The sequence below is a fragment of the Panthera leo genome, chromosome C2 (assembly GCF_018350215.1).
Source record: "Panthera leo isolate Ple1 chromosome C2, P.leo_Ple1_pat1.1, whole genome shotgun sequence".
Classification (NCBI taxonomy): domain Eukaryota; kingdom Metazoa; phylum Chordata; class Mammalia; order Carnivora; family Felidae; genus Panthera; species Panthera leo.
The window spans coordinates 132,100,103-132,126,000 of record NC_056687.1 but is presented as its reverse complement, the minus strand read 5'-3'; the positions used below and the strand labels follow the sequence as shown (position 1 = coordinate 132,126,000).

The following is a 25,898-nucleotide window of genomic DNA, read 5'->3' as shown; positions in this document are numbered from 1 at the left end:
TTTGTGGAGGACCGAGGCTTCTTTGCATCTGAGCCCAGCTAATTGGAGTTCTGTATATTTTCTTCATCAATCATCCAATGGTATCTATAATTTCCAGTTTCAGTTTCTTTAAAGTGGGATGAAAACTTAGTTGCTTTTGAAACAGTCTGAGTATAGAAATCCTTATTTTTACGATCTCAAAAATTCAATTTTTGTAGTGCTATCTGGTACGTCAACAATTTCCTTTAAAACAATTTACTTTCATTGGGTCTTTTCTAAGCAGTTAACCTGGTTTTCATAGACGTAATAAACCTCTTTTATTCACACTCCTGTCCTATTGATCTGCACAGTATTTGATTTGTTGTGTAATTGTAGTAACAAAACTGCCACAAATAGGCTGAGAACAAACTCACGTTGTTCTTGGTAGGCTTATTTTTTGTTGGCCTTACAAATAAAAGAGTCAGTTATTTTACCAGGAAAAATGGGTTTATTTGGGAATAGCAGAGAACTGCAACAAGGGACAGCAAACCACAGTAACAGTGGGTGAGTCCAACAAACAAAGGAGAAGAATGTTATTTTATTGAGAAGAAGGAAGAAATCAGGAGGGATTGTTCTGAACAAAAGCCCATTGGAAAAATGCAAGAGTTCAAAATGATGGCAGTTTCTCATTGGCTGAGTTGCTGGGGTAGTTGGTTTTTTGTAGGAGATGCATTATTCATATTTTTCCTGTTGGGGCTGTAATTGATTCTTTCCTACTGAGGATTCTTCTGTTGAGGTCTGTAATGGACAAGTGCTAGGGTGTGAGAGCTCCCCTTTCTACTTTCCTGTGTCCATTTTAGAGAGGTTTCCCTTTATTAATGTTCACATCTTCCACTGAGTGAAGCAGAACTGTGTAATGTTGCCCTTGGGGGCTTCTAAGGGGAGGGAACTCAGTGTATTGTGTGGGCATCACTCATGTGTTATAGAGGGAAGGGAGAAAGTCAATTATCTGGTGAGCTGCTTCAGAGGAAGTTGGTTAGGAGAGCTCCTACTGCATATGCAGTTTGAAAAGCACACCCGAGAAAACATAGCAGTTAAGTATATGCACCATGGAGTCAAACTGCCTGAGCTTTTTGTTAAATATTTTTTTTTTTTAGAGAGTGAGAGAGCAAGTGGGGGTGGACAGAGAGAGAAAATCTTAAATAGGCCCCACACTCGACCTGGGGCTTGACCTGGGACTCGGCGCAGGGCTCAATCCCATGACCCTGGGATCATGACCTGAGCCAAACTCAAGGGTCTGATGCTTAACCGACTGAGCCATCCAGGCACCCCACAAACTGCCTGAATTTTAAATCCCTAATGTTCCACTTACTGGTTATTACAAGTATCTTTGTGTCTGTCTATTTGTCTATTTTTGTCCACCCATGCTAATATTTCTAAGATTCAGATCAGAATAATAGAAGTTGACTACTAAAAATGTAAATAATTAAGTTAAAAATTCAAGGCTGTGATTATATCATCAGAGGAAAAGCACTGAGTCTTTTTTGAAAAATAATCATTAAATAATTTTGTAGTTTCTTGATTACTTGTGCTGAAGTCAAGAGATTTAAAATATCTAAATAAATTCCCATCTTTCGCTTTGGCCTGTATCTTTAGTCCCTTTCTCTGTTCTGGGAATGAGAAACAAAATCATTAAATATGAATTTCATTTCCTTGTGCACCCTTCCCTACAATCTGTAGGGGACAGGGAGAGAAGCTCCTTTTCTCTTCTAATTCATAGACAGTATAAGGGCTGAGAGTTGATTTCATTCCCAGACTGCACAGCAGCTAACATGAAACCCGGAATCAGGAAAATCAGCCCAAAGTCTACAGTGGTTAGAGGCAAATGGAAGTTTGGGAAGTTTTACCAGAAATCTGTCCTGGGTGATCACAAGATCATATTATCTATCATTTATTGGTCATCAGCTATGTGTCAGATACTCTGCTAAGGACTTTATGTATGTAATAGATATGGATGCATAGCAGCATCCAGACTGTAAAAATTATTCTACCTGCCTTCCTGCCTCAAATTTCCATCTGCCAAGACTGGCATGAATGTGTAGTGCCAGACAGTCTTCAGGGCTCTGGGATACCTTTGGACACTGCAAAGGCCCTGGGCTACAGTGGAGTGTCTTTGGAGCATTGCTGCATGGGACTGGCTCCAGAGATGCCCCTTCCTGCCCCATGGTCTTTTTCTCAGACTCAGGCCAGCCACATACCTATTACCAGTGGTTGCTGACTTCCAGCAAGATCTGAATTTCTGCCTTCTTTTTCTATAACTTCCCCTCGATTCGCCAAGCATTCAAAAAACACTTTACCAGAGAGGTGGATAACTATCTCCACACCTTTCCAGTGCTTTCCCTGCTGGGGTAGGATTTCCAGGTACAATATGGGATGCCCAGTTACATTTGAATCTAATTCAGATAAATAATAATACTTATTTTTAAAAGTATAAGTATATACTACATATTGTGTCAACCAAGATCCTCTCAAATGAAGGCCTGAGCAAGGAAGCCCATCTCCAGCCTCAGACCGCTTCCCTTTCAGCCAAGAAACATGAAAAGGCTCTTGATTCTTCCCTGAAACAAAGGGTTCTAGAGATGAATGACACACGGCTGGCCCACCTTTTATGAGAGGTGCAAGGAGAAAATTATGTTTCATTCTTTTTTTAAAAGTCTATGAATTTATTTTGAGAGGTGGGGGAGAGAGGAGTGGGAGAGAGGGAGAGAGAGAATCCCAAGCAGGCTCTGCACCATCATCATGGAGCCTGATATGGGGCTTGATTCCAGAAACCGTGAGATCATGACCTGAGCAAAAATCAAGAGTCAGACCCTCAACTGACTGAGCCACCCAGGCACCCCTTTTTGATTCTTTCTGAGGAATCTGCTATGTGATAATGAGTGATCTTAACCATTACTTTAAAAAATCAGTTCTGCTGTTTTTCTATGATCTTATTTAATCCTTACTATAATCTTACTGAGGAAGTGTTAAGATCGTCATTTGACGATAAGGAAATTGAGGTGCAAAGGGGCAAGTCTGATACTAAGTGGTTGAGAAAGTATCTAATTGTAGAGCCATTTTGCCCTTTGGAGTCTAAGCCTTAATACAAAGTGATTCATTTAAGTAAAGCTCATTTAAAACAAAGTTTTATATTAGCTTAAATTAATAAAGTTTCAGCAAGTGTACTCTTTTGCCCTTATTTTAAAAGTCTGACTTGCATGGGAAACAGAGATATTGGATACTGAGACAATTCCTAGCTTCAAATATGTCCTGATATTTTACTTTAGCTTGTCTTCAACTTCCCCATTTGAGAAAGGTCAAGTACTGTTACTTCAGGTCTTAAGTGGGGTTCACCAGAAATAGACTCTGAGACAAGGATATGTATGCAAGTGATTTATCGGGGAAGTGCCCCCAGGGGATACTGGTAGGGGAGTGGAGATTTGAGAAAAGAAGGGAAGGCAGCCAACAGAAGCTGAATTGGTGAGCACGTAATTGCTGTTGGTAGCTGGGGCTCAGTTCTGTTGGGGACTCAGGGAAACTGTGTAGAGCTCACCTCAGAGTTGTCCCACCCAAGGGGATGGGAGCTGGGTGTTTATCCACTAGCTCCTGTCGGTTGTTGGTTCGTGGCTTCTTTGAAACTCATTCCCAGGCACTGTGGCCTGCCTGGTGTGCTCTTGGTCAAACAGTACCTCTAGGCAGAGTCACAGGTGTTTTCAGTAAAAAGCTGTTGGCTCTCAAGGGAACAATGAAAGCTGAGGAGGTATGGCTGGGGATCAGGATGAATAGCTTTGGCTACTTGCTATCTCACCCTGTGTTCTAATGGGTTCCTTCTTCTTCTTATTGCCTAGACTGTGTGCACATCAAGAAGGCTGACATCTACTTCCTTGTCGATGGGTCTAGCAACATCAAGCACAATGATTTTCTTGAAATGAAGGTGTTCATGAATGAGGTGATAAAGATGTTCCATATTGGGCCTGACAGAGTACGGTTTGGAGTCATTCAATACTCAGATAGAATTAATAGTCAATTTATCCTCAGCCAGTATTCCAGTGTGGCAGCGCTGAAGGTAGCCATTGATGGCATCCAACAGAGGGGAGGTGGCACCATGACTGGTCTGGCCTTGGGCAGCCTGGCTCAGGTCTTTGTGAACACTGCTCGCAGCAATGTGCCTTGGTATCTCATAGTCATCACTGGTGGTAAATCTGAGGACCCGGTGGCTGAGCCTGCAGACGCGTTGAGGGCAGAGGGAGTCATCATTTATGCTATTGGAATCAAAAACGCTAATGATAATGAACTCAAGGAGATAGCTGAAGACAAGATGTTTTTTGCAGCTGAGTTTGATTCCTTGAAGGCCATTCAACAAGACGTGGTACAGGACATCTGCTCCTCAGAGTGTAAGAATTTTTTTCCTTAGTCTCTTTTTCCTGCCAAGTATATGCATGCAATCTATTTGAATAGGCTTCATTCTCAAGGTGTGGACTCACTCGTCCAAAAGTGAATATTGGACACAGAGTGACCGTGACCTGGAATGAAACAAGTTGGTTAAATTTTATCTTTATCATACAGCTGTATCTCATTTGTACTGGGTCACAGAAAATTTATTTCATTGAATTCCTCTCCCACCCCCTTTAAAAATGTTTTCATGCTGTGTCTATGCCACCCCAGACTGTCCTGGGGATTTATAATTCATTGGTTTCAGGCTCTGAGTGAATGTTCTGTTCTCCTTTTTTTCCCCCAGCATGTAAGAATAGGCAAGCTGATATTATCTTCCTGATAGATGGTTCAGAATCCATCTCTGCAATAAACTTTGAAAAGATGAAAGGATTCATGAAGAGGATGGTGAACCATGCTAATATTGGTGCTGATGAAATTCAGATTGGCCTTTTGCAGTTCAGCTCAACCCCCCAGGAAGAATTCAGGCTCAACCAATACTCCTCAAAGGCGGACATCCACAGAGCCATCTCAAATGTTCAGCAAATGAATCATGGCACCTACACTGGGAAAGCCCTGACTTTCACTCTGCCTTTTTTTGACAGTCCAAGAGGAGGGAGACCCAGTGTTCATCAGTATTTGATTGTGATCACCGATGGGGTTGCCCAGGATAATGTAGCCATACCAGCCAAGGCTCTCAGGGACAGGAACATCATTATTTTTGCCATTGGGGTGGGAGCAGCCGAAAGTGCTCAGCTTTTGGAGATTACTAATGACCCACAAAAAGTGTACTATGAGGAGAATTTTGAGTCCCTGCAGAACCTGGAGAAGAAAATTCTTCTTAAGGTCTGCATTCCACAAGGTAAGTGACAGAGGGTTTGTTATTTGATCCAAGAGCCCATTGTAAGTGTCAGGGACACTGTTGTCTCTCTTAATAAAATGAAACAAGTCCTTCTAACTGGAGGAGGGAGGGAGAGTCACCCTGAGGAGAGGACAGCTGGCCTGAACTCTGAATGCTGTGGTTCATTTTCACCAGGGTTTTTTTTTTTTTTTTAGTCATTCTCAAGGCTGTCACCATTCTGGACTCCAGTGGCCCGAACCTTCCCAGGACTCTGTAGAAAGTCCTGACAATTCTTCAGTGTATTCCTTGTAGACAGAAGAACTAGAATGGAATATGTAAACACAACTTAATGAAGATTTGGGCATACCAAAAGGGAAATCGAAGCAGAGAGTAGTATCAGTTACATGGGTGCTCTTATGAAATAAAACACATTGTTTTTTTTCTATGTGGCTTTGAAGAGAGGTCTCTCTGCTTTGTTGACAAAATTCCTCCTCCCAACAGTTTGGGTCTATGCTGGTCCCCAAACTTGCCTTTCAGTGGGCGATTGACCCAGAGAATATCTTCACGGACAGTGCTCCCTCCTACCCACAGGGAGTGAGATTCTCCGACACAATCACAATGTAGTCAGAATGGCCAAGCTTTAGATGGTCCTTTTTTTTTTTTTTTTTTTTTTTTTTTTTTGTGCTAGGGGCTATTCTGAGGGCTTCCATGTATAAAAACATTTAATCTTCACATAACCCTATTAAGTAAATACCATTTTACAGTTGAGGAAACGAAAACACAGCAAAATCAGGTTATTTGGCCTGAGTAAATGGCACAGCTGAGATTTAAACTTGAGGCAGTCTGGTTCTAGAGTCTGTGTACTGGATATTGTTCTAGAGTGTCTTTTGGTATAGTGTGGTAGAGCAAAAGAGGGCCTCTCAACCTTGAATATGCATTCAAATCACCTGGAGATCTTGTTGAAATGTAGATTCTGATTCAGTAGGTGAGGGCGGGATTCTGCGTTTCTTTTTTTTTTTTTTTTAAATTTTTTTTAACGTTTATTTATTTTTGAGACAGAGAGAGACAGAGCATGAACGGGGAGGGTCAGAGAGAGGGAGACACAGAATCTGAAACAGGCTCCAGGCTCTGAGCTGTCAGCACAGAGCCCGACGCAGGGCTCGAACTCACGGACCGCGAGATCATGACCTGAGCCGAAGTCGGCCGCCCAACCGACTGAGCCACCCAGGCGCCCCTGGGATTCTGCGTTTCTAACAAGCTCCCAGGTGATGTTGATCCAGTTGGTCCTCAAATTACACTTTGAATAGGAGAGTGGTCTAGTACAGTCTAGTGTAGTAGAGTGTGTAGTATAGTACAGTACAGCATAGTATGGTATTGTAGGGCATAATGAGGGATAATATAGTATAGAAGAGTATAATATAGTATGATGCAGAATACCATAGAATGGCATACAATGGTATTATATGGCATAGTAATGCATAGCATAGTATAATAAAGCAAAGTATAATATTAAATCATATAAAGGAGTATATGATGAAACCCATAAAGCCCAACATTCCTACATCAACTCCATGGGAAGCAGATACTTTTATCATACATAATTCCCAGGTGAGAAATGCAGATGGGAAATAATGGAGGCAGGGTTTGAACTTCCCAGAAATTTGGTGTTGAAAGCTGGAGCCAACTTTCTAGAGCATTCAATTAATATTTTTGTTCATACCGTGTAAAGGATATCACTTTGTTGTGTCCTTGTGAATTCAGAAATCAATTGAAAAGAGTGGATGTGTAAAATTATTTTCTATAAAGCATGGATTGTGGGATGTCTTGTATTAAGCAGTTTGGATTTTTCAGGAGTCAAAGTCCTATTTTTGTTTGTTGTTTGGGTGGTTATACACACACACACACACACACACACACACACACACACACACACCCCTGGGTATTATCCTGGGCAGGAGAAGAAATACAGGATCCCTGCTTCTTTTTTTAGACTATTTTATAGCATGTAGTAAATTAGCACTTACATTCATCTTCAGCTTTGTCTTCTGACTTTTTTGATAGAAGTAGCTGGATACCTCCATAATGACTGGAATCTAATTAATTCCAGAATTCCAGAATCATAAAGCTGAATCATAAAGACGTTAGAGATTACCTGGCAAGGTTCAACCCTCTACATTAATAGGGAAAGAAAATGCTTGCATATTCTTGCATTACAGAATAAAGCCAGCTGGAAATGTTCCTGGGAAAAAATGTAAATTAGAAATGTTAGAATAATACACCATACTGCAAAAAGGAAATTTCTGTTTTTCTGAAATTAGATCCAATGTAGAAATGGGATTTACATCTGTGGAAATCCCTTTTGGTGAATTTCAATTGGAGATTTAAAAGTCAAAACAAAACCAAGATATTTTATATGAAAGGAGGGAAGAAAGGCATTTTGTGTCTTGGCACTTCTGGAAACATCTGGCCGGCTAGCATGGATGTATATTATTTAGGGGATGGAGAACTCATGGCTCAGGCCTGGATCTCAGATCCCTGAGATATTGTTTATGACCATTTTCACTGGTAAAGGGTTCAGTATTTATTTATTTTCCTCAAATTTCCTCCTAAAATCTGCAGTTTTGTTTTTACAACTTCTGAGCCAAATACTCTAATGTGCACTGGACTAAGGAGAAAATATCCACGTGTCTTGGCTTGTCCTGGACAAATTGCAAGTTATGCTTTTTGTCTAAAAGTAGTTAATGGTAGTGGCCCTTTTATTATTGATAAGTTACATTTTAAGTTATTTGTCCGCATTCTAACCCAGGTGCGTCTATGACCAACTTTTGCCTCATTGGAATTCTGTGCATGGTTTTATTATTCACCTGTGAGTGAGTGGGTATAGCCTGAAGGATCACTGGGTTTTCAAATTTTAGCTCTCTTCCAGGAGAGCTTAACAATATTTAGGTACAAGAAACAGAAGATTGGGAGTGATTGTCAGTTTTGATCTCTTCTAATATGCTTCCCTGAAATAAAGGATACATGTGAGTGGTGAATGAGGGAAAAAACTTAGAGGGGAGAAGGAAATAGTACAGCTTTGTGCTGGAAGAAGACTCAAGGCTCATTCATATTCCCTTCTTCATTCATTTGTCAAACATTTAATAAGCATCTGTCTGTATCAGGCATTTGGGAAGTTAGATGTCATAGTTCTTACTATGAAGAAAACTTTGTTTAGTGGGAGAGAAGTTCAAGTAAAATAACAGTGGACATGCAGGGGTATTTAATAAGTCAACTTGAGTACCTGGAGACATGAGTCACAGCTTTAGGGAAGGGGATCACTTGAACTACAACTTGAAGGACATGTATGGGTTAACCAGATTGGGGTTGAGGAGATGAGAAAGGACACTTCAGGTAGAGGGAATAGAATCTGCAGAGGAACAGAGCTATGAAACACTATATATTGTATCAGTTAGCTTTGCTGTGTAACAAACCACTCCCCAAATCAAACAATCCCTGCCATTATTTAGCTTATATTTCTGTGGGTTGGCTGCAGGTTCTTCTTTCAGGGTTGGCTGATATATTCTGGGCCCGGTCATGCATCTAGAGATGACTGATTTGATTTTTTTTCTCCTCCACTTTCAAAGGATGCAACATAGATTTGTCCGTAGGAATTGATATTTCCAGTCCCATTAAGCAAGATCAGCAGAAGCTTCAATGGTTACTGCCAGAGCTGATGCAACAGATGGCCCAGCTTTCCAACATCAGCTGTAGGGCTCCTGGTCGCCCCAATGTGATGTTCCGCTACTTGGTCCCTGCCTCAAATGGCCAACTTATTTTTGACTCCGGCTTTGAAAATTATAGTGATAAGATTATTCAGGCATTCTTAATTCATCAGGCTGCCAAGAGGAACTATATGGATGTGGATTTTTTGCAGTCCTTGGGAGATAATGCTATCCAGCTCTCTTCTGCTACAGTGAAGGTAATAAAGGCTGAGAATCCATAATATGGAGCCAATTGCCAGGGTGGGAGGGATTGGGCTTTTGTGACTGAGGCCAATAAGTTGTCCTTCACCGGAGATTCTACGTAGAGAAAAACCATAGTCTTATTCAGTAAAGACCAACGAGGGATATGTTTTCATTCAATCAACAAATACTCACTAAGCCCAAGAAGCTCTGTGCTAAATAATGCCAGTAGGGATAAAAGGATAAATCCCTGCCCTCAAGTTGCTCACCGTTTAGTGATCCAGATTCTTCCATGATGCAAATTCACTCCAAAGACAACTTGGAAGATATTAGCTCATTATGGTCACTCATTGTCATGTAGAGTAGAGCCCATTATTTTCCAGTCAGCACTTTGAACTGTCTTTAGTAACTCACTAAGGGCTTGTTGGTTGTTTTCCCTTCCTGGTGCCCAAGAACTATACACCTGCTAAAGTCTGTAGAGATGAAAAGACCTTATGTGATGTTTATTTGGAAATGACGGCCCCAAACTTTGAAAGTTACATTTAGTTTTTCCTTCAATCATGCAGCCAGTGGATTTATTTCTTAAATATGTAATTCACTTTTAAATTAAAATTTTCTGTGAGTAAAGGTAACACATTTTAATTATTAAAAACGCATTAAAATTTTGGTATTTTTTTGTGTCAGTAAAGATGGTTATTGTAAGACGGTTTTTGGAGGTATTTTAAGTGAACAAGTTAAGCTGGTTCCAGTTCTCTTTTTGGTGGGGGGTCTTGAGATTGAAGTAAAAACGAATGTGTAATAAAGTAACGAATAAACGAAGGGGTGAAACAAAACAGGGTGAAAGGCTGGATAGAACCAGAAAAGCTAAGCTTATCTTTGCATTTTTGTAAAATGTGCAACACTCAGCATCCATTTTCTCCCTCTTCTTTCTTCCCTTTCCCCTCTCCCCTTCCTTTCACTCCATCCCTGCTACCCACTACCCTCCTTTCTCTCATAAACAACAGGTCCTTTTAGTGTTTACAGATGGACTGGATGATGATCTCCAGAGACTGAAGGAAACCTCTGGGCTCCTCCGCAGCAAAGGTGGGTGCGTGTGGTTACCCTGGGTGGGTGGTTCCTCCCACAGGAACTGAGATACTCGTTGAGATTTCCAGATGGCACTGGATTCCGTTAAGCCATCCATAGACTAACCATAGAGTGGTTGGCGCTCAGTGCCCACAAGGGTGATGCTTTGTATGAATTAGGGGCTGTTCAGGGCTGAGAGAACCCAGGATCCCATAACCCTGACAACGATCAAGGGTCTCTCTGACTGAGACAGGATTGGCCAATTATCAGCCTGGCATCTGCTTTTGAAGGTTGAATGTGCAACTTCATGATAATTGAGTGCTGTTTGCGTTTTCTTAACAAGGGTCTCTTTTTCCTAAACTCTGGAATCACCCTAGAGCTGGGCTTCGTTTTTTCCACTGCCCACCCTTCCTCCTCTGCTCACCAATTCTTCCTCTTTGACCATCCCCAAGGGCTGCTACTAGTCTGTACGGCATCTTTGTGAAATTAAAAAAAGATCCAATGCTCCTGGTGTATGCGACCCTGTGCCTGGGCACCTGGCTTAATGAATGGTGTGCTGGCTGGATTTCGGTGCCCACCAGCTCCCTCAGCTGGGTGTGCTTGGGCAATAACACCTGTGCGGCTGTGCACGATTGCCGTTCTGTCCCCATTTGGTGCCACTCAAAAGCTCTAAAGCAAACTCAAGATGAACCACCAGCAACTCATGCTCCGTATACCTTTCTCCCTCCTCGGTAGAGTATGTTTAGTGTATTTCTCTTGAGATGATGCTTTCCATTGGTCGACACTATGCTGGAATATTTTCTGTGATGATAACTTGCTTCCAACTAAATTTACCACATAAGAAGTTTTAAAAGTAAATTTTCTGGAAGAGAATTTGAAATCTTGGATGAAAGACAGCGAACTTTGCCCACATGCTAGATCAGCATTCCATTTCTAGAAATTTTAAGGAATGATTAAGACTGTGCATACAACTTAAAAAAAATTTTTTTTAACGTTTGCTTATTATTGAGAGACAAAGAGAGACAGAGCATGAGCATGGGAGAGGCAGAGAGAGGAGGAGACACAGAATCCAAAGCAGGCTCCAGGCTCTGAGCTGTCAGCACAGAGCCCGACTCGGGGCTCGAGCTCACAAACCGCAAGATCATGACCTGAGCCGAAGTCGGACGCTTAACCGACTGAGCCACCCAGGCGCCCCTATGTATACAACTTTTAACCGCAGGATTGTTAAGTGGTTTGTTTACGATAGCAAAAAGCTGATGTGTGTGTGTGAATATACTGCTCAAAATATTAACAGAAATATTTGTTCATAAATACTACAAACAGTGACTTCTAGCTGTTTGAAAAACATCCTTGTCTGTTGGTTCTCTGTCATGTGGACAAAGCCGGATGATTTTGTAATGCCTTCATCGGTAGGATAGGTTCGTGCTGCAATAATAAACAGCCTTCAAATCCCAGTGGCTTAAAGGAGCAAGAGTGTATTTATCTTATGCTTCATGACCGCTAATTTGTGTCTCATTCTCATCACTCGAGGACTCGGGCTGAGAGAGGGTCTGTTCCTGTGGCAGGGGACAGGAAATGGGGCAATGTATGCACTGCTCTGAAAATTTCTCCCAGGGAGTGACACACGTCACTTCTGCTCATGTTTCATTGGTCAGAAATGCAGTTTGACAGAAGACAGGTGAAGGCTGGAGAAAGGGTGGGATGATGCATGCATATTTAGGGCCAGGACAAAGACCAGTCAAAAGACCTGCAAGTAAAATGTCCCACCTGCTGGCATTTTGAAGGATTCTCTGGGCTCCTCATTATTGGCCTGGAAGGTGTGCATAAATTAGAAGAACTCCAGGAGCTAGAATTTGGCAGAGGATTCTCATATAATCAACCTCTGAGCATCACGCAGCAATCCCTCCCAAGCATCTTACTGAAGCAACTTGTAAGTATTTTTTTTCTAACCCCATCCTTCACTAGGTCTGTTTATTCTAATAATTTAAAAATGCAGAGGGAATTAAAAAAATTAATGTTTATTTATTTTTGAGAGAGAGACACGCACAGCATGCAAGCGGGGGAGGGGCAGAGAGCGAGGCAGACACAGACTCTGAAGCAGGCTCCAGGCTCGGAGCTGTCAGCACAGAGCCTGACGCGGGGCTTGAACCCACGAACTACGGGATCATGACCTGAGCTGAAGTCAGACAGTTAACCGACTGAGCCACCCAGGCGCCCCAAAACCCAGAGGGAATTTTGTCACTTTGGTGTATCATGTGACATAGGTTAACACAGTTGGAAAAAATCACATTATGTGAATTCTGTTTCTCAGGACACAATTGCAGAAAGAAGATGCTGCAATACATATACAAAGTGTTTTGGAGAAGATGGGCACCGGGGTGTTGGTGGGAACCCTGGGAACAAGGTGAGAGTTTTGTTGGACGTGGACGGCGGGGGGGGGAGAGAGATGACATTTCAGCACCACTAGGTACCAGGCCCCATGTTCTGTCTCTAACATACCTTTGCTAATTCTACCCTCTTAATAAACCTTCGAGGTGAATATTATTTTTACGGGTGTGCAATAGAGGCTTAGAGAGGGAACATTACTTTCCCAAAGTCACACTCTTACGAAGAAGCATTTGGGGATTTAAGCCCCTTTGTCCACCTGACTCCAAGTCTCACGTTCTTTGCACTCTCTTATGCCGTCTCCTTACATTTATTTGACAAATAATTTCACAAACAAATTTCACAACCTCTACTGCTGCACAGAAGTTTTCGCTTGTCTGCAGAATTTTCACTTGTGCCTCATCTGCCTTCTTTACAGTGGTTAGTACTTCTTCCCCTCTGAGCTAACTAACCTTCTGTTCTAGAAGATTAAACTGAGGAAAGATACAATTGCTTTCTTTGTTCAGTAGTGGTCACTTTGCATCTGCCTGTTAACTCCATGGTGAAGTGATAGAAAATTACCATGTCCCACTTTAATTTTTTTTTTATTAAAAAAATTACCTTAATGTTTATTTTTTTAAGAGAGAGAGAGTGCACATGAGCGGGGGAGGGGCAGAGAAAGTGGGGGACAGAGGACCTGAAGTGGGCTCTGTGCTGCAAGCAGAGAGCCCAATGTGGGGCTCAGACTCATGAACTGAGATCACAACCTGGGCCAAAGTTGGACGCTTAATTGACTGAGGCACCTAGGCTCCCCTAACGTGTCCCACTTTTAAAGGAGAATAAATCTCATTAAAAATGGTCCTCATTTATCTACGAGGTTCCCTCGCCCACAAATGACAGCTTTATGATGGGATAATCACAAATCCTCCTGTAAGATTGAGTTAAACCCATTGACTTCGCCCATCTTTTTACATTCCCTCTTTGTAAGATATTCTGTGAGGTTGTTGGAATGAGCTCTTACTGACTTTGCAGGTCAATCGTGATTTAGAACAGTATAAAGTATATGATTACTTTTTGATAAAAATTGTAGTTATTCCCTACTACTAGATTTTTCCCCCTTGTGTTGTTCTTAGGTATCAGACTGGAGAATTAGGAAATCAAGCTTGGGAACCTCTTGACATATGTTTTTTTGTTTTGTTTTGTTTTGTCTTGCATCTCAAGGACTCTGCCTCACAGGCCAAAGATGGGAATGCTTTGAATAGTTGACTTCTCTGCTCTTTCTATCTTAAGAAGTCAGTGATTGGTTGGTTGCATCAACATTCATGTCTTTGTTGAGCCCAAAGAGAATACGGCTCCTATATCTTATTGCCCAGTTTTTCAGTCAAATAAGCACATCTGGCTATAAATGGCAAGCCAAACTTCCTTGAGAGGAAATAGTTTATGTGTTTAGTTATCTCAGAAGAAGTAAAAAAGAGAGCGAGGAAGAGACTAAACATCTGAGTCATACAGAAATAACCATTTCTCACAAGCAATAGGGCAGTAACACCTTTGCTTACTGACTTTTTGTAGAACAAGGTCAAAGGCCTCTTTAAGAGTAACAGTGTTCCTCAAACATTTAGCTAGAAGTTAGCTTTGCTTGGATTTTCATGATAAAATGGCTTAAAAAGTATTTTAGAAAAATAAAAGTAGGTTGATGTGCCAACAATTAAGAAAAACAGATATTCAAGACAGGCCAGAAATAATTGTTTCTGTAGGTCTTTACACACTGTGCTCAATGTTGAGTAGATTCCCGATAACACGTCAACTCCATGAGACAAGGGTATCTGTTAGTAACAATTCTTATGTCATTTGGCTTTGAGGGAAGAATTTAGAATCCAAGTTACTTCTTTTGATTTCTTTTTTTTCTCAGGGAAAGAAGGGTGCTGATGGGTTACCCGGTCATCCTGGTGAGGAAGGGGGACATGTAAGTACTGAATCGGATTTTTTTTTCTTGGAAGGCATATGGTAAAATGGGTCAAATATTAGAAACACTTAACTGCACTTGAGTCATGAGTTTTTTTCTCATCTATACCATTTTAAATGGGTTTAAGATATCTTCATGAAAATAACCGTTTGTTATAACAAATGTTAGGGGGACAGGCTCCAGCAGGTGTTTAGTGATGAAGTGTGGTCATTTTAATCTGAATTTGAGGTAACTTAAAATGTGGTCTGTGCCTGATGAGTATGCATATAATAGTAGTTGTTAACTGTGAGCTAAATTGCAGGCAATTTGTTATTATCAATGAGATCGCAATGTTGGTAAGTAGTTTGACGAAATATAATGAAGAGAATCAAGGCCATTCTTGTAACAAGATCACTCGGATGCCTCCTGGGTGGCCAAAAAGGCCGAAAAGAGTTGTAGTTACCCACAAATAGTTTGCACATAACCCTGCCTGTATCCCTGGGCACGGGAAAGTTAGCTGTCACGTGATTAGATGTGGCGAAAAATGCATACTATAGAGAGAATTGTTGGCTAAGGGACTGGAATGTGGTAGGGACCATCTTTATTACACCGTGTAAACATCAAAAGGATGTTGGGATGCCATAGGTTTCAGTTAATTTCAAATTGTGGAAAATCCCTTTACCACAGGTATCTATTTTAAGATTGATTTGTATACACCACTGGTTCTCAAACTTTCGGTCCCAGGAGACTCTCGAAGGACCTCAAAGAACTTTTGTTGATGTAGTTTCTATCTATTGATCATTACCATGTTAGAAATCAAAACTGCCAGAATTTTAAATTATTTATTTATTTTATTCCCCCCAAAGAAAAACAAGCCCTCAGTATAAGTGACCTCTTCCTTTGTGAAGAATAACTACATTTTCCAAAACGAAATAAGTGCGTGAGAGGTGTGGCATTGTTTTTACATGGTTTCAACGTCTGGCTTCTTAGAAGACAGCTGGATTCATATGTCTGCGTCTGTGTTCAGTCTGTTGTGATATCACTTGATTTGCGGTTTCTTAAAAACTCTGCTGTACACTTCGGAGAGAATAAGAGTAAGAAAATAAAATAGCATCTTCGTGTATTTAGGAAAGTAGTTTTAACTTTCTGAGCACCCCCTCCCAAAGGGTGTTGGGGGCCTGAAGTGTCCTTGGACCATACATTTCAACTTGCTGGGATAGTCAAGCATTAGTGTTCTTATTGCCCAGTTAGAGTTTCACATTGTTTTATTGTTCTAAACATTTAGGCTGCTGGAACTTGGAAAATCAACAGAAATTAAGAAAGGAAATGCAGCTGCTGAGACCTATATAAGCTGATTCATTTCTTTGATTATATTTGTTGGGGAACTGCTCAACTTTTCTCTCTTTAATTTGCCTCAGTAATTAGTCTTAGATGTTAGAAATACATTCAGAAATGTGGGCTGTGGTTTTTTGCAATTTTGTTCAGGTATGGTGAAAATATTTTTTTCCCATTTTTGTGATGTTTTAAACATTCTTTAAGTGTTAGTTTTGAAAAATATATATGTATGTATGTATCTGAGAGAGAGAGAAAGAGAGAGAAAGAGTGTGAGCAAGGGAGAAGGGAAGAGCGAGAGAATCTTAAGCAGGTTCAGCATGGAGCTCAATGTAGGGCTCGATCCCACTACCTTGTGATCATAACCTGACTCGAAATCAGGAGTCCAGTGCTCAATCGACTGAGCCATCCAGGCACCCCAAATGTTACTTTATTTTTTCTGCTTGGCCTGTGGTTCAATGAGTCTGGCTAAATTTAAGACAATAATTTAGGGCCTGACCAACTGATTAGTGTCATTGACACCAATTTCAGACAAATAAGATATAAACAAGCCCTTGTCTGTGTAGAGTAAGAGGCAATTTTGTCCCCCTTCTCTGCTCTGTTAACATCCTAAAACAAAGATGGTTTATAAAGACTCTAGTACAGAGCTAAGAATATAGTGTGAGTGATATATATAATTTTATACATTTAAAATTTCATAGTAGTTATGTTAAAGACAATAAAAATAAATAACTGAAGTTAATTTTAATAATATATTTTATTTAATCCAGTCTATCCAAAATATAATTATTTCAACAGGTAATTAATATAAAAATTGATGAGATTTACTTTTTAATGTTTATTTATTTAAAAAAAAAATTTTTTTTTTAACGTTTATTTATTTTTGAGACAGAGAGAGACAGAGCATGAACAGGGGAGGGGCAGAGAGAGAGGGAGACACAGAATTGGAAGCAGGCTCCAGGCTCTGAGCCATCAGCCCAGAGCCTGACGCGGGGCTCGAACTCACGGACCGCGAGATCGTGACCTGAGCTGAAGTCAGACGCTTAACTGACTGAGCCACCCAGGCGCCCCAATGTTTATTTATTTTTGAGAGACAGAGGGACCGAGCATGAATGGGGGAGAGCCAGAGAGAGAGGGAGACACAGAATCTGAAGCGGGCTCCCGGATCTGAGCTGTCAGCACAGAGCTTGAGGCGGGGCTTGAACCCACGAACCGTGAGATCATGACCTGAGCCGAAGTCGGATGTCTAACCGACTGAGCCACCCAGGCGCCCCAATGAGATCTTACTTCTTAAAATATACTGTCTTTGAAATCCTGTGTGTGTCTTATACCTACAGCCCATCTCAGTTTGGACTAGACACATTGCAAGTGCTCAGTGGCCATGTGTGGTATATATGGCTCTAGTAGGTGCCATTTTCTTTTTACTGCATTTCTCACGAGAGAAGGTGACAGAATATGTTGTCCTCTGAATGGCTTTTAATATTGTTTCCCCCCAAAGCAGGTCACACTGGTCTGCTCAATGGCCAAGACGGCTCTTTGCAGATGGCAGGTTCCAAAATGGGGCTATAATTTGTAGATTCAAATTGAAAGTATATAATGACAAATAGTTAATTCGTTGTTCCACTTATCTATTACTCCTCTTTCCCCAACACCCCCCCTCAAAAAAAAAAAAACCCAGTGGTGTAAAACAACAATCATTTTATTACATCCATGGATTTTGTGGGTGGGGAAGCTGAAAAGGAAAGAGCGGATGGCTCTCTGCTAGGTGCCTGAGGTCTCAGCTGGGCTGACTGGGCAGCTGGATGACCCCTGCAGAGATGACTTCCCCTCCAATGCTCTGGAGCTTGGCTGGGATGGCAGAAGGATGGACCATGGTGGTCCAAGGATAGGTATGGTGGCTGGTTCTAAGAGGGAGCACCCACCAAGGAGGTTTCATCCTGAGAGGGAGCATTCCAGGAGATCAAGGCTGAAGCTCAAGCCTTCTGAGGGAGCCTCAGAAGTCAATTGGTAACTTTTCTGCCTCATTCTATTAGGTACAAGCAAGTCCCTTACCCCAGACCAGATTCAAGAGGGATGGGGGTGGGGGTGGGGATTAGATCCTTTCTCTTGATGGGTGAGTGGCAAGGTCATATCCAGAAGAGCCCTGAGATTTTGTTGTGGTCATCTTTGGAAAATACCATCTGCCAGACTCATACGTAAATTCTATATATTTTCAAAATGTACCTAGTGTGAGGTGGTGGTTTAAATATGCATTGGTTACATGCCAAAGCCTTACATATCGAATTAGTCAGATTATCTAGGGTCCCCAAGAACAGCTATGTAACTTCAGCAGCAACAAAACCAGCTAACATTCGTTGAGAACTTCATATGTGCCAGATGCGTGGCTAAACATTTTATATACATTTCCTCATTTCATCTATAAGATATTACTGTTATTTTCATTTCTCATAAAATAACTTGAGCCAGCCTAGCATTTGAACAGCTTTCAGCACAGCTTTTGATGATGTTATTCTTTCCACGAAATCATGGCTATAGTTGATAGCTTTAAACAACTACTGTGAACAAATGAGGGATCGATTTTTAAGCAGGATAGAGCTTAGTATCTGAATGAAAAACACAGTAAGCCCAAATTTTAGCTTTGAAACCATTAGACATATGTGCTCATTATAAGGCAATTCCTGTTTTCTCATGAGAACATCCGAAAAAATGCTTTTGCTCAATTAGAATAGATGAACTTTGAGGAACATAGGTGGCAAGTGTCTACTTAAAACATTTAACTTATTTAGCTATACAAATACTTTAAAGTCTTTCGTTATGTAAAATGATGTAAGAAATTCTGCTTTTTCTCTCTTTCTCATGTTTTCTCAGATCATTAAAAATTCTTCCCACGGAGTTTCTATATCAGTTTTTGCAGCACTCCTAGAGTCTCTTTTATGACCGTCTTATCTGGTTTTCTAGAGTCTGTTGTGTTCACTTCTATCTAAGTTATTTAAGATAAACCACTTTTTAAGCCTGTTTATAAAGGCTGTCATTGGAAATTTCAGTTTTAGCTTCAAAAGCCCAGTGCCTCATTTTTCTTGTGGGAATATCTTTATGGTCTCCACAGTGTAATCCTGAATTCTATTGCTTAGAAAAGTGATTTTTAAAAATCTCGTTTGCATGGCATCTAACGTTCGAAATTGTGAGGTCTCACTTTCAAATATGATAAATAAGTAATCTCTGTTAGATTTCTTTACTTCCTTTGTTTTTCTTTTTTAACTGATCTGGTAGGTGACATCCATAGGGATCCTAGAAATATCTTAACACTGACTGGGTGTCACTACTATGCTGTTCAGAGTGAAGCAATGGAGAAAGTACTTTGAAATATGAGAATCTTTGTGAAGACTTTGTGAAAATTCAAGTTTAAGAATACTCTTTCTCTGAGGAATAATTTTGGGCAAACACATACCTGATCATGTATGCACGGCAACTGAAACTTTAGGAACTGTGAGTAGAAGTCATAAGAGTCAGCTTTTTGCTTTTCCTTCACAATTTCCTTGTAAGTGTTTAGTTGTGGCAAAATATACATAACACTTGTCATCTTAACCATTTTCAAGTGTACAGGTCGGTGGTATTAAGTCCATTCATGCTGTTGTGCAAGCCATCACCACCGTGCATCTCCAGAACTCTTTTCATCTTGCAAAACTGAAACTCTGTCCCCATGAGCCCCTCCCCGCTAGCCTCTGACGAACACCATTCTACTTTCTGTCTGTATGAATTTGGCCCCTCTAGGTCCTTATAAAGTAGGAGCAAACAGTATTTGTATTTTTAGCTCATTTCGTTCGGCATGATATCCTTAAGATTCATTCGTGTTGCAGCCTGTCAGAATCTCCTTCCTTTCTAAGGCTGAGTACTATCCCATTCATGGATATGCTACTTTTTGTTTTTCTGTTTATCTGTTAATGGACACTTGGGTTGCTTTCGCCTTATGGCTGTCGTGAATAATGCTGCTATGAATGTGGGTGTGCAAATATCTCTTCGAGACACAGTTTCCAATTCTTTGGGGTATATACCCAGGAGTGGAATTGGGAGATCATACGGTAATTCTGTTTTTCGCTTTTTTGAGAGACTACCGTATGTTTTCCATGGCAGCTGCACTCTTTATAGCCCCACTAACGGTGCATAAGGGTTCCAGTTTCTTCACATCCTCTCCAACACTTGTGTTTTTGTTTTGTTTTGTTTTTGTTTTTGATGATAGCTATCCTTAGCGTGTTTTGCTTTATTTTGTTTTGTTAAGAATAAATTTTAAGAATTTTCCCTTTGTGTCCCTGCTTTGTTAGGGACATTTGTTTTGTAGGTAACTATTTTCTGATAAAGGCAACAACCGATTATTCATGACTGATAACACTGTATAGTGCAATATTGTAAGTGGATATGTTAAAATTAGATTGTCCAGATGAAACGTAAACACCATACATTGAACCTAAAAATGTGGATAGCTAGGAAGAAGGGGGAGAATAGACATTGACTTGGCATCTACTGTGCGTTAGGTTTTGCATTCGGCATTTTATACACATTATGACATTTAGTCTTTCTCACAACCCCCTCCAGATACGTGCTAATACCTTTATTTTATGGATGTAGAGTTCAAAACTCAGCGTGACTTTTAAGGTCAGACAGAGATGGTTGCCGATGTGCCCAAATCCACGTCTGTCTGATGCCAAGACCTCTGCTTTTCTCATCATTTCTTGCTATCTAATTATAAGACACCTCATGTGTCTAATCTATATGACTTGTGAAGTACTTTCAATACAGTATCTCATGCATGCAATACAACAATCCTGTGAATGGGCAGAATCAGTATTACCCAGATCCATAGTTTGTAAATGGAGAAAATTGTAATTCATAGAGTCATGTGCTCATCCAAGCTCACAAAGCAAATTAGAAGCAGAACTAGGACTTGAACTTGGAACCTTTTCATTTTTGATCCAAAGCGTTTCTCACTTTACCATGTTCTCTTTTACTGTCCTGGGCAGCTTATGTGGTGAAGTTATCTAACATTTTTTAAATCAAAGTGAGATTATATTTGTAGACTCTTTTGATGAAAGCTCACAGGCCATACAGTACTTTCTAATTTATAATTAATTAATTAATTAATTAATAAGATGACAAGTATAATTAATTTAATTATAAATAATTAATTAATTATTAACTTTTAATAAAAGGCATGCTATTTATCATTCCCTTCCCTATCCAATACCTAGATCAAAAGATTATGTTCACTAATATAATTTAGGCAGTCATTCTTCAAATTCGGAATGGACTTCCTGAGGGCTGGAAACCCAGAGATAAATAAGTGAGTCCTTGTCTCCTTAGAAGCTCTCCATATAGCAGGAGACACAGAAACAGGTAATAACACACAGTGTAACAGAAAAATCATCTCAGAAGAGGAGGTGATGTATGGTCTATACCTTAGGAATGGGCAGGATTTCACCTAGAAGAGAAAGAGTTAAATAGTGGTTTATTCTTTGTGGGATCACAAGGAAACCTTTTTCCAATTTTAGCTGCCTGAAGGCAGTGTTCAGACACACCTTCTGTTTTGTTTGAATTCCGAAGTGGCTTGAATGAATTGGTCAAAAATATAGATAAGGCGGATTTGTATGATTTGGGGTTGTCAATATGGGCAGTTGACAGATAAACATTCCGATTACCTTGCAGGCAATCTGATCAGGTCTTTGAGGATGTAGAAGTAATTGGAAGGACAGCATCATATGTTAGTCATTCTGACGGTCACTATTGCTGGTTCGAATCGGTTGGGTGATGATAGAGATAGTTGCTTGACTCTTTCCGTGTGTATTTTTATTCCACAGGGAGAAAGAGGCCCCCAAGGTCTTCCTGGACCCCAAGGTGAGGAAGGATGCCCGGGTATGAGAGGACCTAAGGTGAGTGTGGACCTAAAGCTGTGGAATTCTTTCCCTATCCCGGTTTTATCCCTTGAGTTTGAGGAAAATCTTAATTCTTCAACATAGCATTTTAGCTCCTTCCCAGTGTAGGGTTTCCCAGAAGTAGAGCCTGAGAAAAGGAGTCAAGTGCAAATAGTTCATAGGAAGGGGATCTCAGTAAATACTATCAAGACAGGAGAGAATTTAGGGAAGGGAGGTGGCCTAAGAAGGGTATGGTTTCAATTAGATTACCACTGTGGGTAGATAGAGCCTCATCCTGCTAAGGAACTGTGTGAGCCAGTGTTGAACTTGCACCTCAATGTTACCCCATCCAAGCGGTGAGAGAGCTGGGATATATATGCACTAAATCCTATCAGGCATTAGTTGCAAACTGGTCCCAGTGGATATTAATTCCCCAGTACTTCTGGCCTGTCTTTCATGTGGACAGGCTCCAGTGCCAGAAAAAAGCCCTCAGGAAAAGACATAGTGCTGATAGTTGGAAGGGGGTTTGAGAATACTGAAATTTTAAAGCCTAAAGCAATAATGGGTGGGGCTCCCTTTTCATTGGTGTCGTCAGTGTCTCTTCACCTTCCAGGATTAGAGAATCTCCTTGAAGAAGACCAGAAAATTTTCTCTACAACTCAGAGTCCTATGGAGAATTTTTCTGACCGAAGTTACCATATTCTGTACACTCTTAACAAGTTACTCTTTCAGTTCATTTGTGCGGTTGTTCCTGGAAGCCTTCTCACGCTTGTTAGCCGGTGTACTCTCACTTTTGTTTGAAAAATATACGATTCTTCTATTAATAAGTGGCAGGTCGCTGTCATTTCCTGCTCACCCCTGCTATGTGAGGAGTTACCAATGTGATTTTTATCTAAGTCACACTCAAAGGGGAGCAGTAGTAATCAAGGTGCTATGATGTGCATTGTAGTTGCTGGAGATGAAATCTCCATTTTGATCTACTAATTAATTGCCTTTTCTTGGATTTGGGGAATATATGGTGTCCTAAGAGAGAAAAATCTTATTCAAACTCAATTCTTTTCATTTTTTTCCCCCTAATTTTAGGGAGCAAGAGGGTTTTCAGGAGAGAAGGTAGGTGACCTTCCTTACCCTTCTTAAACGGGAGAGCAATTTCTGTGGGAAACAGTAACAGGTCACTTGCTTTTCCTTTGCTTGAGTGAGGTGAGCCTCCAAACTTTCTGACAAGGGGATATGTCAGATGATATGAACAGCCAAACTGCTATGCCAATCAATGGCTATTTGTCGGGTATGTATTTCATATTTAAGGCAGGGACATATATAATTTTCATGCCCTGCTAACTCTATAACAATTGAGCTGCCATATTCATCATATGATGCTCTGGGAGAGTTGGTCCTGAACTCAAGGTGTGGCAGGGAGGAGTCTGGTCAAGCTGAGTATCAAATGGGAGATGGACGCCAGGACAGGGTTGGTAGGAAAGGAGCTGCACAATAAGGGAATGACTTTACATTCAGATTCAGAAGCAAAGTATCCATTTGCTCATTCGTGCGCTCAAGAAATGTTTTTGTAGGTACCCATTCTGTTCCCCACATTATCCTTGAGAGTGGTTACAGAGTGATGGACAAGACAGACAAGGGCTGACAGAACTTTACTCCTATCTCCTGGTACCACAGATTCACCCATGTGGCTTGTGGCAAATACATTGCATAATTTTAGTATGAGAGTTTGGTGTGCTTATTTTCACGCACTAACTCAGCTGTCTTTTGGTTTAAAAAAAGTGCCTGACATGAAAAGATGCTCAACGTTGCTCCTCATCAGGGAAATACAAATCAAAACCACACTCAGATATCACCTCACGCCAGTCAGAGTGGCCAAAATGAACAAATCAGGAGACTGTAGATGCTGGAGAGGATGTGGAGAAACGGGAACCCTCTTGCACTGTTGGTGGGAATGCAAATTGGTGCAGCCGCTCTGGAAAGCAGTGTGGAGGTTCCTCAGAAAATTAAAAATAGACCTACCCTATGACCCAGCAATAGCACTGCTAGGAATTTACCCAAGGGATACAGGAGTGCTGATGCATAGGGCCACTTGTACCCCAATGTTTATAGCAGCACTTTTAACAATAGCCAAATGATGGAAAGAGCCTAAATGTCCATCAACTGATGAATGGATAAAGAAATTGTGGTTTATATACACAATGGAATACTATGTGGCAATGAGAAAGAATGAAATACGGCCCTTTGTAGCAACGTGGATGGAACTGGAGTGTGTGATGCTAAGTGAAGTAAGTCATACAGAGAAAGACAGATACCATATGTTTTCACTCTTATGTGGATCCTGAGAAACTTAACAGAAGACCATGGGAGAGGGGAAGGAAAAAAAAAGAGAGAAAGGGAGCCAAAACATAAAAGACTCTTAAAAACTGAGAACAATCTGAGGGTTGATGCGGGGTGGGAGGGAGGAGAGGGTGGGTGATGGGTATTGAGGAGGGCACCTGTTGGGATGAGCACTGGGTGTTGTATGGAAACCAATTTGATGATAATTTTCATATTAAAAACAAAGTGCTTGAAACTTGATTTCCTCATGCGGATGGTAGGAATGAATCAACTATTCCACATGCATAATATGCATTTTATTTGGCTGCCAAAACTCTGGACTTTTTTTTTTTTTTTTTTCAAAAAATGCTTTGTAATAAATATGTTAAATGTCATTCTGAGATAGTCAGTAAAGCGAAGGGCCCATGAGTTGGAAGTCATGGAATATTTGAGGAGATGTCACCACACCACGGCCAGTGTTTAGTCTTATCCAGTTAGCATAAATTTTTCAGTTCTTAAAGACTTTTCTTATTGTAGGTTTCCCCAAATGCATACATGTGGATGCACTCCCATTTAATTCCTCCTTAATCCGGGCTCTTCTAAGTTTCCATTATGCGAATTAATTCAGGCATATTTGTCTGTCTTTTTAAAATAAAAAAAAGTCAATGACAAAAGGACCATCTTTAAAATTTTTTAAATGTTTATTTTTGAGTGAGGGAGGGAGACAGAGCACAAGGGGGGAGGGGCAGAGAGACCGGGAGACCCAGAATCCGAAGCAGCCCCCAGGCTCTGGGATGTCAGCACACAGCCCAACGTGGGGCTTGAACTCACAAACTGTGAGATCATGACCTGAGCCGAAGTCAAATGCTTAATGACTGAGCTACCCAGGCACCCCAGACCATCTTTAACATGTAGACAACCAGTGGGAAATGTTTTATCCAGTCTTTTGAAAGAGTGACTACTTGTTCCCAGTGCAAAAGTGGAAAAAAGAAGTCTTTATACCCATTTGAAATTTGAGTTTCTTTTTTTTTTTTTTTAATCTTTTTATTTTCCCCCTTTAGCACTCAAAACTGTCAGGGAAAACAGTGTATAATCATTGTTTTTTAGTATGTGAATGCAGCATATAAATGTCATTTCGGAAGGTCTAGACTCTTCTACCGACTAAAAAAAAATATTAGCAAGGATATCAACATCAAAGCAGTAGTCATGTACCCCTGGTCCTCTTTTCTTCAATAGTTTATCTTCCTTTGCTCCACAGGGAGATCCTGGTGACCAAGGCGCTGATGGCTTGGATGGGGAACAGGTATAGAAAGTTTCTCATTCTATGTTTCTCCCTCTACTAGTTTGGCATTTATACTCTCTATTTATATTTTCCCCGATATAGCCTAGAAATGTTAGCATGCATACTCAACAAAGTTTTAAGTCAATCTATTATTTTTCCTTATCCTCAGAATATAAGGACCTTAGAAACTTAGCTCTAATCAACTGCCTTCTGTAATACATATTATTGTTCAGTATTTTGTTTATATTTAGTTTTGTTCAAGTCTGTCAATTAGTTGTTGTTATTATTTTATTTAGTCATTGCTCATCTAGCTTTACCCTTATTTGTTACTTTTACTGATGCCTTCAAAAGATCATGAAAGATCCTTTGTCTTTTGCCTAAGGTACCACTTTTGGAATTTCCTTTGATGAAGTTTATACACTTTGGTTTTTGTTTCTCTAAAAATCTCTTTATTTTACAATTTTTCTTGTAAGATAGTTCTTGGGGA

At 40.5% G+C, this 25,898-nt stretch overlaps 1 protein-coding gene across 1 annotated transcript in view; it reads left to right on the top strand.

Moving 5' to 3' along the window:
- LOC122229346 (collagen alpha-4(VI) chain-like) overlaps positions 1 to 25,898 on the top strand; it is a 147,276-nt gene that overhangs the window by 58,154 nt on the left and 63,224 nt on the right. The window contains exons 11-20 of the mRNA XM_042954381.1: positions 3,846 to 4,391; positions 4,736 to 5,290; positions 8,893 to 9,227; positions 10,215 to 10,293; positions 12,060 to 12,205; positions 12,587 to 12,679; positions 14,549 to 14,602; positions 21,763 to 21,834; positions 22,900 to 22,926; positions 25,388 to 25,432. Of these exons, the coding sequence (XP_042810315.1) occupies positions 3,846 to 4,391; positions 4,736 to 5,290; positions 8,893 to 9,227; positions 10,215 to 10,293; positions 12,060 to 12,205; positions 12,587 to 12,679; positions 14,549 to 14,602; positions 21,763 to 21,834; positions 22,900 to 22,926; positions 25,388 to 25,432 (1,952 nt within the window). The remainder of the gene's footprint in view (positions 1 to 3,845; positions 4,392 to 4,735; positions 5,291 to 8,892; positions 9,228 to 10,214; positions 10,294 to 12,059; positions 12,206 to 12,586; positions 12,680 to 14,548; positions 14,603 to 21,762; positions 21,835 to 22,899; positions 22,927 to 25,387; positions 25,433 to 25,898) is intronic.